This window comes from Thunnus albacares, chromosome 24 (genome assembly GCF_914725855.1).
Source record: "Thunnus albacares chromosome 24, fThuAlb1.1, whole genome shotgun sequence".
Taxonomy (NCBI): Eukaryota; Metazoa; Chordata; class Actinopteri; order Scombriformes; family Scombridae; genus Thunnus; species Thunnus albacares.
The window spans coordinates 19,783-36,969 of NC_058129.1; the positions used below are offsets into that span (position 1 = coordinate 19,783).

Sequence of the window (17,187 nt, forward strand, 5' to 3'; positions counted from 1 at the left end):
GAGGGAATGGTTTATGTAGAAGGTTTCAGATGACTGCTCCTGTTTTAAATATCATCTTTGTGAAGCTGACAACAGTTGCAACAGACAATCTGTCCAGATAGTTTTCATAATTTGTTTTACAAATGGGAAATATCAGTTTCCTCAAAAAACATCCCCAAGCTATACAAGTGATTAAAACTAGTATGATTTATAAATTATTTTGATGTGTGCCAACTTTTTCCGTCTGCAGCATTTCTTTATTGGTGCAGGTCAAACTAACCCAAAGTGTGGTCTGTAACATCTTTGCATACCTCTGACCTATCATGAATGCTAATGAGAGAAGTTTTGCTAACAACTCCACTGCTAATGGAGAGACAATAGTACACATCTGTCTTAACAGAAGTAAGATACACATACACATGCTTCTCGTTCACATTTTTCCTACATACTGTACACAAACAACCAACCAGCCTGTACAAATACAAAACAAAATAAACTACACTGTTTGGGATTAATCCTCATAAAACATACAATCTTTTTTAAATGGGGGCCCACCAGAAGAGGCCCTGAGTCATAACAGCACCTTGGTTGTATTTTCCCACACAGATTAGAAGCAAGACTCAATAGAACATAATACTATTTCAAGTAAGTAGCCCAAATATGAACAAAAAATAGTTAGACCTGTTTTTTTTCCTCCTTTATTTTACCAACAACGTACCATGGTCAGTGTAGTTGAAGCCCCCAGATTAACTTGGTGTGTGTGTGTGTCCGCTACATTCAAAAATGTAATGTAAAGCATTGAAATTCATTGCATGTCAAATAGCACAGTCCTTTACTACACTACAACAAAAACACAGACAGGCCCAAGAGTAAAATAAAAATTCAAATAATCTCAAATAACACTTAGAAAACATTACAGGAACAACACAGTGGCTGCAAGCTCCTCATTTTGGAACAATGTTTCAGTGTAAGCAGTACACACAAGAGTATTGCCGGTAAAATGTAAATAAGGTGAGCTTTGACTTAACTACACATCCATGACAAAACTGCAAATGTGACATCACAGATATGCAGTTGCAGCCCCAACATGTCCTCTTGGGTAATGACCACACAAATGAGGGAAATCAGAAAAAGCACACATTAACAATGTGTAAAATGTAGCTTTTCAACTTCTACACCTGACTGACGTGTGTAGCACCAGCAGTCGCAAAGTTATGATCAAAATAAATCTTTTCAAAAATTGTTTCCTTGTGTCTGTCCAAAACTCTACTTCAGGAAAACACAACCATGACTTGTCATAAAGATGCTGCATTCATGTCATGTGGGAATAACCATATTCAAATCACTCTGATGATCTTGTATAGACTTTATTTTCCCTTTAGCAGCTTTATCTCACACACACACAGTCATGGTATATAACCACAAACCAAAAATCCAGCAAAGACATGTTCTCCTGCCATAGTTTCTTAAGCACGATCATTATAGTAGAATACATTATTTCCTACACTTCAAAACTAGCATGTCCTTCAGTTCCATCTCAAAACCTCAAATTCACGAGCAGTGTGTATCACTTGATGACTAAACTCAACAGTAATTTCCATGAGGAACTTCATATCGCCTGTCTTTCCCACGGGACATGAATGCAGCATGTGACACTATGTTTTCTCTCTCTCCAGCTTATGAAATGCTCGTGTACGGGACAACGCAGCACCGGCGGGTGCCTTCCCAAAGTCCCAAACCCTTCTTCAAAGCTCTGAGAGCATACTCTGCTCTTGAACCAATCACTTCAAGATGAAATGTTACAGCTGTCAACTGCGGTCCCCGCTCATTGTTGTTCACTGCTTGACACTGGGCGTGTAGTCCGGGCGCCGTGTCTGGATGATCTTCGGCCGTGAAGGGCGGGGCTTGTCATCTTGGTCACTGTCGTCCTGGGCTGAACTGTCGCCACGCTCGTCCTCACAGACGTGGACAACCACGCTGGGGGTAGTGGGAGTGGCAGTATGGAGCTCGTACTTTTCCCCTGGGAATCAAACACACACACACAGTCACAATCCAGGATTACAGATCTATTTTCTGTAGATTCTAACAGAACAGGACCTTCTAATAGTAAATCCTCTTTACTGCCTTCTTAGACCATTTTGCTCAATATAGGATAGTCATTTTTTCACATAAGATATTTAGTCATGTCACAGTAGGAAAAGCATGTGTAAATTATCAATGGCTGAATTTTATTGAGCTGCTTCATTTTCAGGGACCTGGTATTGTGATCACATAGTCATGACTTACTGGAACTCTTAAACAGAACAGAGCCATAGTTCATTTAATATCTGTGCTTTTCCCACTATGAAAAGTCAAAATGTCTGCTGGGAAAAAAGTCTGTTGATGTAACCAGATACAGAATAAAGAGTATAACTGACCTTGCACTGCTTTCATTTAAGTTTTCCATGAGATTTCATCTAAGACAACAGAGACCTGACCAGAGAGTTTATTTTTATTCACCAATGGGCACTGTCAGCAAGATGGCTGGAAGTTTTGTGAGTAGTAAAAGGATTTAATTTTTTCATTATCTTTTTACTCACCCTGCATGCCACCTGACGGGATCAAAAAAGAACAAATTATGCTAGTACAACATAAATAGTGTAAATTAATGAGCAGTAAATTTTATACATGCCACCTGCCGTGCTCCCGAAACCTGTCTCCTGGCTGACACAATTTACCACAAATGTAACACTGCTTCTTCCCAGAGTCATAACCCAGTCAAATGGAAACACACACATTGTGGACATCTCACTACAATCTGCAGGATTCACTCTTTACAGTGGTGTCAGGATCTCCATCATGAATAAACATACTTAAATCCAGAGAAATCACATTTAAAAAACAATCTCCTCATTCACTTCAGATCTTGGTCCATTATCATCAGACTCAAACTGTTTCTTAATTACCAAAGTACTCCAAGTGATTGATATCTGTACAGTCTGAACAGTAACTCCTAGCGGCATGACTTTGCATGATGCAGATGTGCCAGAAAGTAGACAAATCGTTAAAGGCTAAAAACACAGTGTTTCAAGTGATACATTCCAAGGTACATATAGGCCTATTGTGCTACCAATCCAAGCAGAGGTCAATCCCTGTTACCTGTTCAGGTAACAGGGACTGACCCTGTACAATACATTTTCCACATTTTTTGATATATTTGTCCCACCTATCAGTGCTTCTATATGACATTTGCTCATAAGAGGCTAGTTTACCAGTATCAGTAGACCAGTCCTGAAAGGAGCGGCTCCGTGGTGTCTTCCACCCCCTCATTAAAACCTGTCTACCCACCATGATGCAAGTCAAAATCCAAATCGGACGCACTATAATGGGCAACTTGTAGATGATCACCTACCTACAGCCTTGGTTCAAAATCAAAATTGTCCTCAGAAATTTCTGTAATACGTTCATGGACCTGCTTCCAAAAGTCTTGGATCACCGGGCACTCCCATAGGGCATGGAATAAAGTGCCCTCTGAGTCTGAGGCCTGACACCTCCAGCACTCTGCTGAGTCCTTAAGACCTAGTCTGTGAAGCTAAGAAGGTGTACAGTAAAATTGGTTGAGAAATTTGAATTGGATAAGCCTAATTCTAATATCCCTTGACATTTTATTAAAGTTTCCACCAGAAATGCCCTCCCACTCCTGTACAGTTAATCAAAGGCCCAGGTCCCATTCCCAGGCTATCTTTAGAGTATTAGGTACTGGTATTGGCCTGATCAAAGATCTTTGAATAATAACTACGCTGTTCCATATAGCGTAGTGACAGCAGCGAGAATATCGGAATTTTGAGGGACATTTCTGGGTGAGCCAAAGACCTGCATTACTAAATGCTTTACTTGTAAATATTGACAGAACTTATTAAATATTTGAGAGTGTTTTCTTCGTGTAGATCTCCAAGTGTGAGAATGCCTTTATCCAACCATTCTTTCCATAAGAAAGGGGGCTTTGCCAGTTAGTAATTTGGGATTCAACCATATACTGGAATCTGAGTTAAGATAAGGATTTAGATTGAACGTCTGACATATTATCCTCCTTGTATCCTGCAGATGGAATATGATAGGATGGGACTGATACCAAAAAAGCAGTTCAACAGAGAGAGAGGAGAACCTACTAACTGCTCCATCTCATACCATGGGGGAGCCCTCTCTGGAGGTAATGCCCACTGAGCTAAATGTCTGGTACCGAAGGCATAATGATAAAAATAGCAGTTTAGGCAGCCCTAGACCACCCTTGTCAACTGGAAGTTGGAGCCTTTCCAAACGCATCTGGGGAGGTTTCCCATTCCACAAGAAATTGCTACATATTCTATCAAAATATTTGAAAAACTTTCTAGGTATGTTGACAGGTAGAGATTTAAGTAGATACTTTATCTTAGGCATGCAGTCCATCTTCAATTTGTTCACTTTTCCCCATAAGGATAAGAAGAATGAGGACAGCAGGGACTTAACAGTACATGTTAATGATGAATCCTCCGTGAAGGCAAAAGTTAGACACGGAGTTCCACAAGGTTCTGTACTTGGACCAATTCTATTCACCTTGTGTATGCTTCCTTTAGGTAATATTATTAGGAAACTCTCCATAAATTTTCATTGTTATGCAGATGATACCCAATTATATTTATCAATGAAGCCTGATATGAAACCAATCAGTTAAACAAACTCCAAACATGCCTTAAGGACATAAAGACCTGGATGACCTGCAATTTTCTACTGCTAAACTCAGATAAAACTGAAGTTATTGTGCTTGGCCCTAAACACCTTAGAAACACATTATAAATAGCTACTCTGGATGGCATTACCCTGGCCTCCAGCACCACCGTAAGGAATCTGGGAGTTATTTTTGATCAGGATATGTCCTTTAACTCCCACATAAATCAAATCTCAAGGACTGCATTTATTCACTTACGTAATATCGCAAAAATCAGGCACATCCTGTCCCAAAAAGATGCAGAAAAACTAGTCCACGCATTTGTTACTTCTAAGCTGGATTATTGCAATTCCTTATTATCAGGCTGCTTTAACAAGTCTCTAAAGACTCTCCAGCTGGTCCAGAATGCAGCTGCACGTGTACTGACTAAAACTAGAAAAAGAGATCACATTTCTCCCATTTTAGCTTCGCTACATTGGCTTCCTGTAAAATCTAGAATAGAATTTAAAATCCTTCTCCTAACTTACTAAGCCCTTAATGGACAGGCACCATCATATCTTGAAGAGCTCATAGTACCGTATTATCCCACTAGAACACTGCACTCCCAGAATGCATGCTTACTGGTGGTTCCTACAGTCTTTAAAAGTAGAATGGGAGGTAGAGCCTTCAGCTATCAGGCTCCTCTCCTGTGGAACCATCTTCCAGATTCGGTCTGGGGTGCAGACACCCTCTCTATGTTTAAGAGTAGGCTTAAAACTTTCCTTTTTGATAAAGCTTATAGTTAGGGCCGACCAGGCTCACCTTGGATTAGCCCTTAGTTATGCTGCTATAGGCCTAGACTGCTGGGGGACATACCATGATGCACTGAGCTCCTCTCTCTTCCTCCTCTCCATCTGTATGCATTCATGTAACATCAATGCATGTCACTAACTTTGCTTCTTCCCCGGAGTTTTTTTGTGCTTTCTCATCTCGCAGGAAACCCTGGGTTCTGGGCCGAGCCTTTGCGGTCCTTCACAGTCCTGTTGGCATCCTTCCCTGGCTGTTGCTGTTGCTGATGACGTTATGATTGTTGTTATTCTGCCCCCCCCCTTTCCCTCTTTCTTTCTCTCTCTCAACCCAACTGGTCAAAGCAGATGGCCGCACACCAAGAGTCAAGTTCTGCTTGAGGTTTCTACCCGTTATAGGGGAGTTTTTCCTTACTGCTGTCAGCAAGTGCTTGCTCATGAGGGAATTGTTGGGTCTCTGTAAATCAAAGAGTACGGTCTTGACCTGCTCTATGTGAAAAGTGCCTTGAGATGACTTTTGTTGTGATTTGGCGCTATATAAATAAAAATTGATTGATTGACTCAAAGTTTTTTTCTTTTTTTTCTTTTTTTTTTTTTTTTTTTTTTTACACAATATCACTCAATTAATGAGGAAATAAAAAGCCCTCAAGAGGGTATAAGGTACCTAGACCTCATACCTTCTTGAGGCCATTGAAATGACCCTGCTTGGAAAAAGGATTTGGGGCATTAGGAAGTCAGTGGGAGTGCTTCAGATTTTGACCAATTCACTTTATACCCAGAGAGTTTTGAGAATGAGTCAGTAGAGTTAAGCAAGATTGAGATGGACCTCACCGGATCACATACCATCGACAAAATATCATCCACATACAACATAAGCTTTTGAACTGTATTCCCTATTCTGACCCCTGGGAAGGTGTCATTTCAGCGTTTTGTAGCCTCTAGTGGTTCCAGTGCTAAACAGAAGAGTGCAGGAGAAAGACATAAGCCTTGTCTAGTGCCTCTGCCTAATGTGAAATGGGAAGAAATGATTCCATTTCTCTGCACCCCTGCCCCTGGTTGATTATCCAGAACCTCTATCCATGTCATAAATTGCTGACCAAACCCAAAGGCTCTGAGAATGTGGAACAAGTATCTACATTCCACACAATCAAACACTTTTTCCGCATTTAGTGAAACAGCTGCAATTGGACAATTTAAATCCTGGACTGACCACATTATATCAAGTATCAGATCTTATGTTATCAGATGAGTGTCTTTTACTAATGAATCCCACCTGAATCGGGATGAATTAGAGATGTGATCACTTTGTCAATTCTATTGGCCAGTACCTTCGATAAAATTTTTCAGTCTGTTGAGATCAAGCTGATTGGTCAGAAGCTTTTACAGTCACACGGATCCTTAGAAAAAGGATATTAATGGCTTGTGATAAAGAAGGGGGCAGTTTACCTTCTCTAAAAGCTTCCAGCTGTTCCTAATTGAGCCTGGGAAGGTTCAAATCATCCACAAAAGATGTTTTATCTTCATCACTTGCTAAGTATTCTAACATATAAAGATCTGTGTAAAACACCCTGAATGTACCTTTAATATCCTTTGGACACAAGATTCCCTCCCTGAGACTATATTGCAGGAATTGCTGAGCTTGACTGCTTCTGCTTAATGTATGTAGCTAAAAATTTCCTTGCCTTATCCCCACATTCAAAGTAAGTTTGTCTTGCCTGAAACAAGAGAAACTCTACCTTTTTGGAGAGTATACAGTTCTATTCATATTTGAGTTGTGTTAACTCCCTCAAGTTAGATGCAGACATATTCTACTTCAGATTAGTCTCAGCTATTTCTATCTTCTTCTCTAGTTGGGTGAGCTGAAAGGTATTTAGCTTTTTCCTGTGTGATGGATATTGAATGATATAGCCCCTAAAATTAGCCTTCATTGCCTTCCAGGCAATACCAGCAGAGGGTGCCGTGGGCACATTGATTTCCATGTAGTTTTTAATGTGTGCCCTTCTTTGAAAACAGGGTCCTGTAAAAGAGAGGAGTTGAATCTCCATCTAGATGATCTAATTGTTTCACAGTATGGTTATAAGTCCAACTTAACATTAGCCCGGTCAGAGATCAGAATATTCCCAATTGAGCAGGATAAAACAGCAGGAAATAGAGAAATGGAAGTAAGAGATAGGTCAATTCTTGAGTATACCTTGTGAGCATTAGAGTAATAGGTGTAATCCATGCCTGTAGGATTCAACATCCTCCACACATCTGTAAGCCACAAAGACGTACATAAATTTCACTGTGAGAACTGAGTTGGTTAGTTTACTACCTCTATAGCTACTCCGATCTAAAGTCTGGTCCAGAGTGATATGGGAAGTCCCTACTCTCAAATAATTTACTCTCAAGGTCTATAAAGAACCATTTGACGCATAAATATTAGCCAGTATCACTGACTGTCCCTGAATTTCTGCCAACACAGTGATAATCCTACCCTCTCCATCAGATTTCCTTAAGACATTTAAATTGCATCTGTTTGCTGATTAAAATAGCAACCCCTTTGTTTCGACTTGAACACCTGCCCAACCCAAGAAACTAAAAACTTATCCTTAGGCCCATGAAAAAGGGAACAGGATGGAGATGACAATAGATTAATTGCCTAACCATATTGTTGGTGGGGGTTAGTAAAGTGACTGCAGTAACACTTTTTTTTCTCTCAGAGAAAAACAAAAGAGGGCTGTCCTTCCAAGAATCAAATTAATTAAAAATCAAACATCTATATAATGTTTTACAGTGCTTTTACTGAAAGTGTTTTAATGTTCTGCATCATCTGCTGGTTTAGAAATGTTACTGAGGCGCAGAAAAAGACTGTCAGAAAAACTGACAGCCAGTAAACTGTTAGGGATTATGTGACCAAGTATGTAATGCATCTACAGAGATAGAGTGATGAAGAGGGCAAACAAGACTGCACCCCCTTGCCTCATTTGAATTGTTGCCATCCAGGCAACGATACTGCCCCCTCTATTCATTAAAAATGGATCCAAGTTTTCATTTGTTCCACAAGCCCTTCAGTTTTTAAACAGGTAATGCACTAGCACCTATCCCACATGCACTTTGACCACTCCTTCCTGGTCACAAAGGATGTCCAGCTGGTCTGGACTGTCCTCCTCCTCCTGGTATGTGTATTGGTATGTGTAAAAGTATGTGTATTTGTGACTTTTATGATGAAATGCCTTGTGATTGTGCTGCAAACAAATTTCCCCACAGGGACAAATAAAGTATCTGTCTATTTACTTCTTAAACAGATACAGATACAGGTTTGTGCTAAACCCCTACTAATTATTCTGGTGGTACACTCCAGACTCCATATGCATCTTACCTATATTTATGACAGTACACCTAGCAGTTTTCCAATCACATACAAGCTCCTATTTGTTGATAATAGGGCTGCAACTAACTTACTTCCATCATCGATTTATCTGTCAATGATTTTTCAGATTAATTAAATACTTGTTTTGTCTTTAATATGTGAGATAGACAAACAGTAAAAAATGCCCATCACAATTTTTCAGAGCCCAAGGTGACGTTTTCAAACAGTTTTGTCTGATGTTTCCACAATACTGTCAGACATGCAGCCCCCAGCTGTAGCTACAGTTTGCACTGCGGCAAGTTTATGCCTATGCCACTGTGAAAGCTCAGTCAAAACAATGAACAAGCTATGTTAGCCACTTTAGAAGCCATTGTCTGCCTGACTACATAATCTTGGGCACTCTGGGGTTGTTGTCTTGAAGATAGAGTGATTTTGCAACATGATTTGATCAACAATCCTATCAAGAAAGTTGAAAAGCAGTGAGTATCTCTTTTATCATCATCTTTACTGAGTTCCTGTCAGCTTTGATTTAAAGTCTATATTTGCTTTTACTTTGTGATGAACAGCTCCCAGAATCACAGCCTGTGCACTTTATAAAACACAGATATAAGACTAAATATGATATAGCAATATGACAATTTAAAATTCCAGGATGTTGTGTGATCAAAGAGAGTGCTATTGTACCTGGTCCTAGTTTTGAGATGGCACACAGCAGGTCGTAGTTGATGACTGGGGTGGCGTCCTGAGACTGTTCCCAGCCGACTGGAGGCGAGGCGGGGGGGGATATCAGGAACTGCTTCTCAGGTTTGGGAGGCTCCAGCCGAGGACTCCCTATGTGAACAGACTGTAGGACAGAAGAGTAGAAATGGGTCTTGGTGACAGTGGAGTAGGATAGGGAGTCGGATTAAAAATACACTAAGAAACTTTGAATGTTGGTGGCCCAAGGTTATATTTGAACTGATATTAAACAAATAAGGCATTATGAAATAAATAATCACGTCAATACATTGCGTAAAATCTTAATTAACCAATTATTTATTGTTGTATTGTATTTATTGGGACAATATACAGTTTTAAATATAAATGTTAACATCTGATAACTTAAGAAATCAACTCATTACTGTGAAATGTTATTGCATCAGATTTATTAAAATAATCACAGTTCATTTTGCTTTCATTAAAGACAATTTTATTTCAAAATGCCCTATTTTGTTTCCCAATTATACTTTTGTTTCATGTCACACTTCATTTCATAATGTCACTTTCTATTTCATGAATTCACATTTAATGACAGTGGCATTGTCACCTGCCTCTTAATTCAACAACTGCTAACTAACTAGGGTGAGTCAGTGTATTTGGATGTCAGCATCAAACTGAAGAGCCAGTGTTAGCAGTGTTGGCTAGCTCCTATTGGTGAGAACAAGCACAAGACTGTCTTTTTACTCTTCATAGTAGGGGTGCGCAAAAAAGTCAATTCACATAAGAATCGCAATTCTATCTCTGCTGATTCAGAATTGATTCAGAAATTCCAAGAATCAATCCACATTTTTCAGTCTTGACATAACGCTGTTTTCCATTTTTTCCTGACATGAGTTAGCTGCTAAATCCCGTAGATGGCGCAATGACACCATGCCAGTTTTCGCCCGGACCCAACTCTGGGGGCAAGAAGGAAGTGAAGTGTGTGTCATGGAGAGGCCGCGAGCAATAGAGTGCTTGACAGAAAAACAAATACAACCTGTCCCACTGGCAGTGAAGGCGATCATTTGGACATATTTTGGATTTTATTATCTCAAAGGGAAGAAGGAGCTTGACAAGACTAAAGCCATTATCAGGTGCTGCAGCGCACTTCCACAGGTTTGTGTGGCTGTGGGCTTATTTATTTATAACCGCTGTGAAACAGTCAGAAAATAACGTTTTATTGATCTGATTCACCAACTTCCTCACTCACGTTACCAGCGCTCCCTCTCTTTATTTACTCTCCAGCTCGCTCGACCACTGCCTCTCTCTCTCGTCTTTTTGAAATGAGTCAGGAAGCCGTCAGCAGAGCCTTACTTTACTTTTAATGTTATCAAACGAAGAAAAATGTCCTCCCCTCTACCTAGTAATGTTTTTGTCATAGGGCAGCGTTGTCCAGTGTTACAGATCGCATTTCTCCAAAAGTTGATTCTGGTTAAACTTTCTTGCTGCGGCCCCTGCAGCCCCCACCCCCCGCAGCCTAAACACACAACGGACAACAGGTCTGCTGCCGGCTGGTTATCTGAGGACAGGAATGAGAAATGAATTTTCTCTCAATGAAAAACGTAGTCTCCTTGAAGCTTATGACAAACTGCCAAAAACGGGCCAACGAGATGCAGCAGTGAAAGCGTTAATACATCTGTTCTGTATTTTGAAACAGTCAATAAAATTCAGTAAATAGCGAAGCTGCCCGTTTCATTACTTTATATTCGTGTAGTAAATATACAAATATCAATTATATGGTAATCTGCATGAGAAATTAAGAAAAAGAAACTAAATCGGTTATGATAATCACCCGCTAATAGTGATCAATTTTCTTGTTTGCAATTTGCAGCTAAATGTAGTAGGCAACTATTGTTTGTTTGATTTTGTTAACTGAAGTGGGAATTTAAGTTATTATTTGACGTTTTACACTTAGCAGTTTATCTTTGCAATCATTTTTATTTTTGTATTAAGTATTCATTTTGACCCTTTGTCTCAGGGCTGCCTTGGTTTCCTGATGACTGAATGAACTAAAGGAAAATAAATCTTACTCAGAGTTGACATTGAGTAATAAATGTTTACGTTTGATTCAGAGTTATTTTTTTCCTTTGAGAACTATAAAAGTGTCTACTGCAGTCAAATGGAAAGAGTAACTCAAAACATCAATCTAGAATCAAATCTATGAATGTATTGAATTGAGAATTGATTTTGAATCGCAAATCGATTGTGCATCGAATCGTGACCCCAAGAATCGGAATCGAATCAAATCGTGAGATTTCCTGAATCGTGCTCCCCTACTTCATAGAGTTGTGTCTTTCTCCAAGGATCATGTTTAGAATAAAAAAAATCTTAATCTTGCTAAACTAATAACTCCTATCATGAAAAGTGCCATGACATAAAAAGTGAAATGATGAAAATGATTTAAATTGTCACATGAAATAAATTGTCATTGGTAAAAATTCCATTATGAAATAAAAATAAATACTTGAATAGGGGCAATCTGAAGTAAACTTTACCATAAATATAACTGTGAACCTTTATGCGCTCAACAGAAGAAGGCAGCTCAAGCTTTGAAGGAAGGAGTGAGACCAATCACACACTTCATCAGAAAGCCTACAGCATTTCAATAATTGCACACTCAAAGTTCTGCCATTCGTCCCACCTTAATCGGATTTGAATGAAACTCGGTATGTACAGTACAGACCAAAAGTTTCGACACACCTTCTCATTCAATGAGTTTCCTTTCTTTTCATGACTATTGACATTGTAGATTCACACTGAAGGCATCAAAACCATGAACTAACACATGTGGGAATATGTACTTAACAAAAAAGTGTAAAACAACTGAAAATACGCCTTATATTCTAGTTTCTTCAAAGTAGCCACCTTTTGCTCTGATTACTGCTTTGCACACACTCTGCATTCTCTTGATGAGCTTCAAGAGGTAGTCACCTGAAATGGTTTTCACTTCACAGGTGTGCCCTGTCAGGTTTAATAAGTGGGATTTCTTGCCTTATAAATGGGGTTGGGACCATCAGTTGTGTTGTGCAGAAGTCAGGTGGATACACAGCTGATAGTCCTACTGAATAGACTGTTAGAATTTGTATTATGGCAAGAAAAAAGCAGCTAAGTAAAGAAAAACGAGTGGCCATCATTACTTTAAGAACTGAAGGTCAGTCAGTCCGAAAAATTGGGAAAACTTTGAAAGTGTCCCCAAGTGCAGTTGCAAAAACCATCAAGCGCTACAAAGAAACTGGCTCACATGAGGACCGCCCCAGGAAAGGAAGACCAAGAGTCACCTCTGCTGCGGAGGATAAGTTCATCCGAGTCACCAGCCTCAGACATCGCAGGTTAACAGCAGCTCAGATTAGAGACCAGGTCAATGCCACACAGAGTTCTAGCAGCAGACACATCTCTAGAACAACTGTTAAGAGGAGACTGTGTGAATCAGGCCTTCATGGTAGAATAGCTGCTAGGAAACCACTGCTAAGGACAGGCAACAAGCAGAAGAGACTTGTTTGGGCTAAAGAGCACAAGGAATGGACATTAAACCAGTGGAAATCTGTGCTTTGGTCTGATGAGTCCAAATTTGAGATCTTTGGTTCCAACCACCGTGTCTTAGTGCGACGCAGAAAAGGTGAACGGATGGACTCTACATGCCTGGTTCCCACCGTGAAGCATGGAGGAGGAGGTGTGATGGTGTGGGGGTGCTTTGCTGGTGACACTGTTGGGGATTTATTCCAAATTGAAGGCATACTGAACCAGCATGGCTACCACAGCATCTTGCAGCGGCATGCTATTCCATCCGGTTTGCGTTTAGTTGGACCATCATTTATTTTTCAACAGGACAATGACCCCAAACACACCTCCAGGCTGTGTAAGGGCTATTTGACCAAGAAGGAGAGTGATGGGGTGCTGCGCCAGATGACCTGGCCTCCACAGTCACCGGACCTGAACCTAATCGAGATGGTTTGGGGTGAGCTGGACCGCAGAGTGAAGGCAAAAGGGCCAACAAGTGCTAAGCATCTCTGGGAACTCCTTCAAGACTGTTGGATGACCATTTCAGGTGACTACCTCTTGAAGCTCATCAAGAGAATGCCAAGAGTGTGCGAAGCAGTAATCAAAGCAAAAGGTGGCTACTTTGAAGAAACTAGAATATACAACATATTTTCAGTTGTTTCACACTTTTTTGTTAAGTATATAATTCCACATGTGTTAATTCATAGTTTTGATGCCTTCAGTGTGAATCTACAATTTTCATAGTCATGAAAATAAAGAAAATTCTTTGAATGAGAAGGTGTGTCCAAACTTTTGGTCTGTACTGTATGTTCAAGATACAGTGCCAAGTGTCTCTGGTGAGTTTAATCAGGATTGCTCATAGGCATCTTGAATTATGAGCAAATATGTGATAGGCCACGCCCACTTGCACCAATTTGGGCCGTGATTACAGCACCACCATCTGGCTAATTGGGATGCTAAGGGGAGGAAATTTTCCCATCGACTGATAAACTCCTGTGACAACACCGGTAAGTAATGTAATGGTGTATGCCCCAACACCGTGTAACACAGGTAACATCAACCAGCCTAAAGAACATACACATCATTTCCAATTGTTGGGCCAAGTTTCATGGTTTTTGCCCTTTCAAGTTCACGCAAATTTGAGCAAATGCAGCAGAAAAATAATAATAATAATAATAAACTGGCACAAACAGAAGGTTTCTAACCCCTTTGGGGTTTGAACCCTATTAGTAATAATAAATATAGCCACAAGCGGCAATTAGCAGATTCACACCTTTTTGCACTCAACAGAAGGAAGTACCTCAATTGGCCAACATTAAAGCCAAGAACAGCAACAAGTGGGTGTCAGGCTTCACAAAGGTGAGAAAACTCATTTCAGCTACTAATTCTGTTTATACTTGTTTCATCATCACAAAGCCTGTGGCATTTAAATAATTGTGCACTGTGCAAAGTTCCACCATTCATCTCATTCAAACAAAACTTAGTGAGTATGTTCAGGAGATAGTGCAGGATGTCTCCAGTGAGTTTAATAAGGATTGCTTAAAAGCATCTTGAGTTATGAGCAAATATATGATAGGCCACACCCACTTGCACCAATCAATATGGCACTTCAGATTTTGGTTGATACTTGCCCCCACAGCATGCACACCAATTTTGGTGAAATTCTGTCCACCAGGTTTTCAGAGACGTGTTTGTGACATTTTTAGCACCCCCTATGGGTTGGGCTCAAAATGCTTTAGTAGACCTGTTCCCAAAGCTACCAAATGCTTTGATAGATCTGTTCCCAAAGCTGGTCTGGAAAGAGTTCTACCCCTTCAGAGTTTGAACCCTAATAAACCCAGACAAACACAAAAGGGTTCTAAACCCTCTGGGGTAATCTTTGTCAGACCGCAAGGCATACTGGGTAATGTAGGGCCAGCATGGGCCATCCTCTTCATGTCAAATGTTGACAGAAAGTTAAAACTGAAAACCAGTGACACTGAAAAAAACCCCAAAAACTGACAGCTTAAAAAAATCTGTCACTGAAAAAAGACAGACATTAAGAAAAAAATCTAAAGATTGACATGGAAAAACACATTATAATGCAAAAAATTGTAAGATTGTAATTTTTTTAATGTCCGTGTTTTATTTTTCTGTGGAACAATGCTTGTTTCAGTGCCAATACAACTTTTCCAATTCAAGTTTTTCAATGGCAATGTTTCCTTTCTCAGTTCTAGTTTTGTTTTTAATGCCAAATTTAATTTTCACTGTCAAAATGTAACTGTCACTGTCCTGACACCACATCTAACCCCTTCAGGGTTTGAACCCTAATAGACTGGCACAAAGTCAATAGGGCTCTATCCCTTGGCCTTTCAACCCTAATAATAAACCAGCACAAACTCAATAGGGTTCTAACTGTTCAGGGTTCAAACCAATATAATGTGTAAAGTTATTTCATATATCACTGGTTCATTTAGATATTTAACCCAATCTATGCATGTGATTATTTATTTCACAATTATATATCTATAAGTTTAATATTGAGCAGTTTGGACCTCCATACAAATGGCAGGAAGATGTGACTGAAAAAAGTTCTAAAATCCAGAAATCCAGAAGCAGTTGGCTGTTGCAGACCAGTGCAGCAAGTGGAAAAAGATGAATTTCAAAGACATTACCTGAGCAAAGTAGAGTCTCATCTCTTTGCCATTTAAGTCAGTCTTGTGCAGTCGGAGTCTCGCCTCAGCTGCAGCAAGAGCATCATTGAAACTTATCCTGACCCGACGAAAAGACTTGAAGTACTGGAACTGAACCTCTGGGTCGAATGAACGGAACAAGGCCTCAAAGCTGGCCTGGAAAGAGAAGAACAGAGGGGAGGAAAAGTGGAGGAAGAGATTGACATGATGATTGAATTCAGGAAAATTAGACCAGCTTCTGCACAATCTCCTCCAGTTCCACTCAATTTGCTCTCTTAAGCTCATCTTTCTCTAAAAATACTAAATACTGTGAGCCAGAGGCAGCAGTGGATACAGTTATGAGACTTGAAGTATGAATAAAATTTATAAAAATAGCCTCTATTACCAGACACTTATATCTGTCCCTCCTCTTTGCTCAAGAGAGCCTGCAGCCTGTGTTTCTTACTGCGTGTGCTCCTTGTGTCAGCAAGGGAGAGCTATGTCCTCATTTTTAGATGATCAATTATTGCTATAGAAGCTAATTAAGAGAGAAAAATTAGCCAGACGGCTGACCTTGGCTACCACTTCCAAGAGGACACACATAGCGATGGCTGACAGAATTCCATTAATATAAACACTTGAGATGACAGCATATCTGAAATTATGGGATGCTACTTAAGTACGCACACGCACACAAACAGTTGCCTTTGTAGGAACAGGCTATTAAAGCAATACATTTTCAGCAGCCGTCTGAACACTCCCTCTTCTCAATCTGAGCCTAGTTAGGTCAGTGTTTACACAACAAGACAAAATGATGAGCTCTAGCAGATCCCAGCAAATAGCCATAATGATGCTGGAGAGCAAGGCCTCCCAAATAATGATCATGTCTGTGCAGCCTAGTCACAGTAATGACTCCCTGACTAAGTTGTTTTCACTTAGTTGCTATGATGCAAGAGCCTTTATTAAAACCTGCCATGTCTCGTCAAATTTGCTCAAAAAAACATAATGCAGTAGGGAACATTTTGGGGAGCGGTTGTTTGCTGTCAAATTCAAAAGTCAGATGGAAAGATGAGTGTTATTTTCATCTCTGTATGTCAAGTATATAGAAGGGCCTGTGAGGTGTCGAGGTGCAAATGTTAGCTTAGAAAGTGGAAACAGGGAACCTGCTAGCCTGGCTCCATCAAAAGTGAAAAACTACTTTGTTTGAATACATGAAGACAGAGAAAAGACAAAAAAGGACAGAGACTGGAAGGGAAGTAACTTAAAGAACTGAGGTTCCCAGTGGGTTCTGAGATCAGTCAGAGACTGAGCTACACAAACAGGATAGACACACAATAGTGGAGTCAAATGCATACGCCGCTCAAGGGCTGGCAAATAAATAGGGACTGCTCAAACAGTCCAGTAGTCAAATTTGCTTGAATAACAGAAGGTGAAAATGCGCTCTACAGTAAGTCTGAACACACCTTCAAGGATAAGACTAATGATATTGTGTATTTTTTC

At 40.0% G+C, this 17,187-nt stretch overlaps 1 protein-coding gene across 4 annotated transcripts in view; it reads right to left on the reverse strand.

Moving 5' to 3' along the window:
- Positions 1–661: 661 nt before the first annotated feature.
- The window catches only part of rcan1b (regulator of calcineurin 1b), a 48,030-nt gene continuing 31,504 nt past the window's right edge, over positions 662–17,187 (reverse strand). For all 4 annotated transcript variants that reach the window (XM_044344519.1, XM_044344520.1, XM_044344521.1 and 1 more), the window contains 3 exons: positions 15,691–15,864; positions 9,485–9,644; positions 662–1,999 (listed from right to left, as the gene is read on the reverse strand). In XM_044344519.1, the coding sequence (XP_044200454.1) occupies positions 1,815–1,999; positions 9,485–9,644; positions 15,691–15,864 (519 nt within the window). In that variant the 3' untranslated portion in view covers positions 662–1,814. The remainder of the gene's footprint in view (positions 2,000–9,484; positions 9,645–15,690; positions 15,865–17,187) is intronic.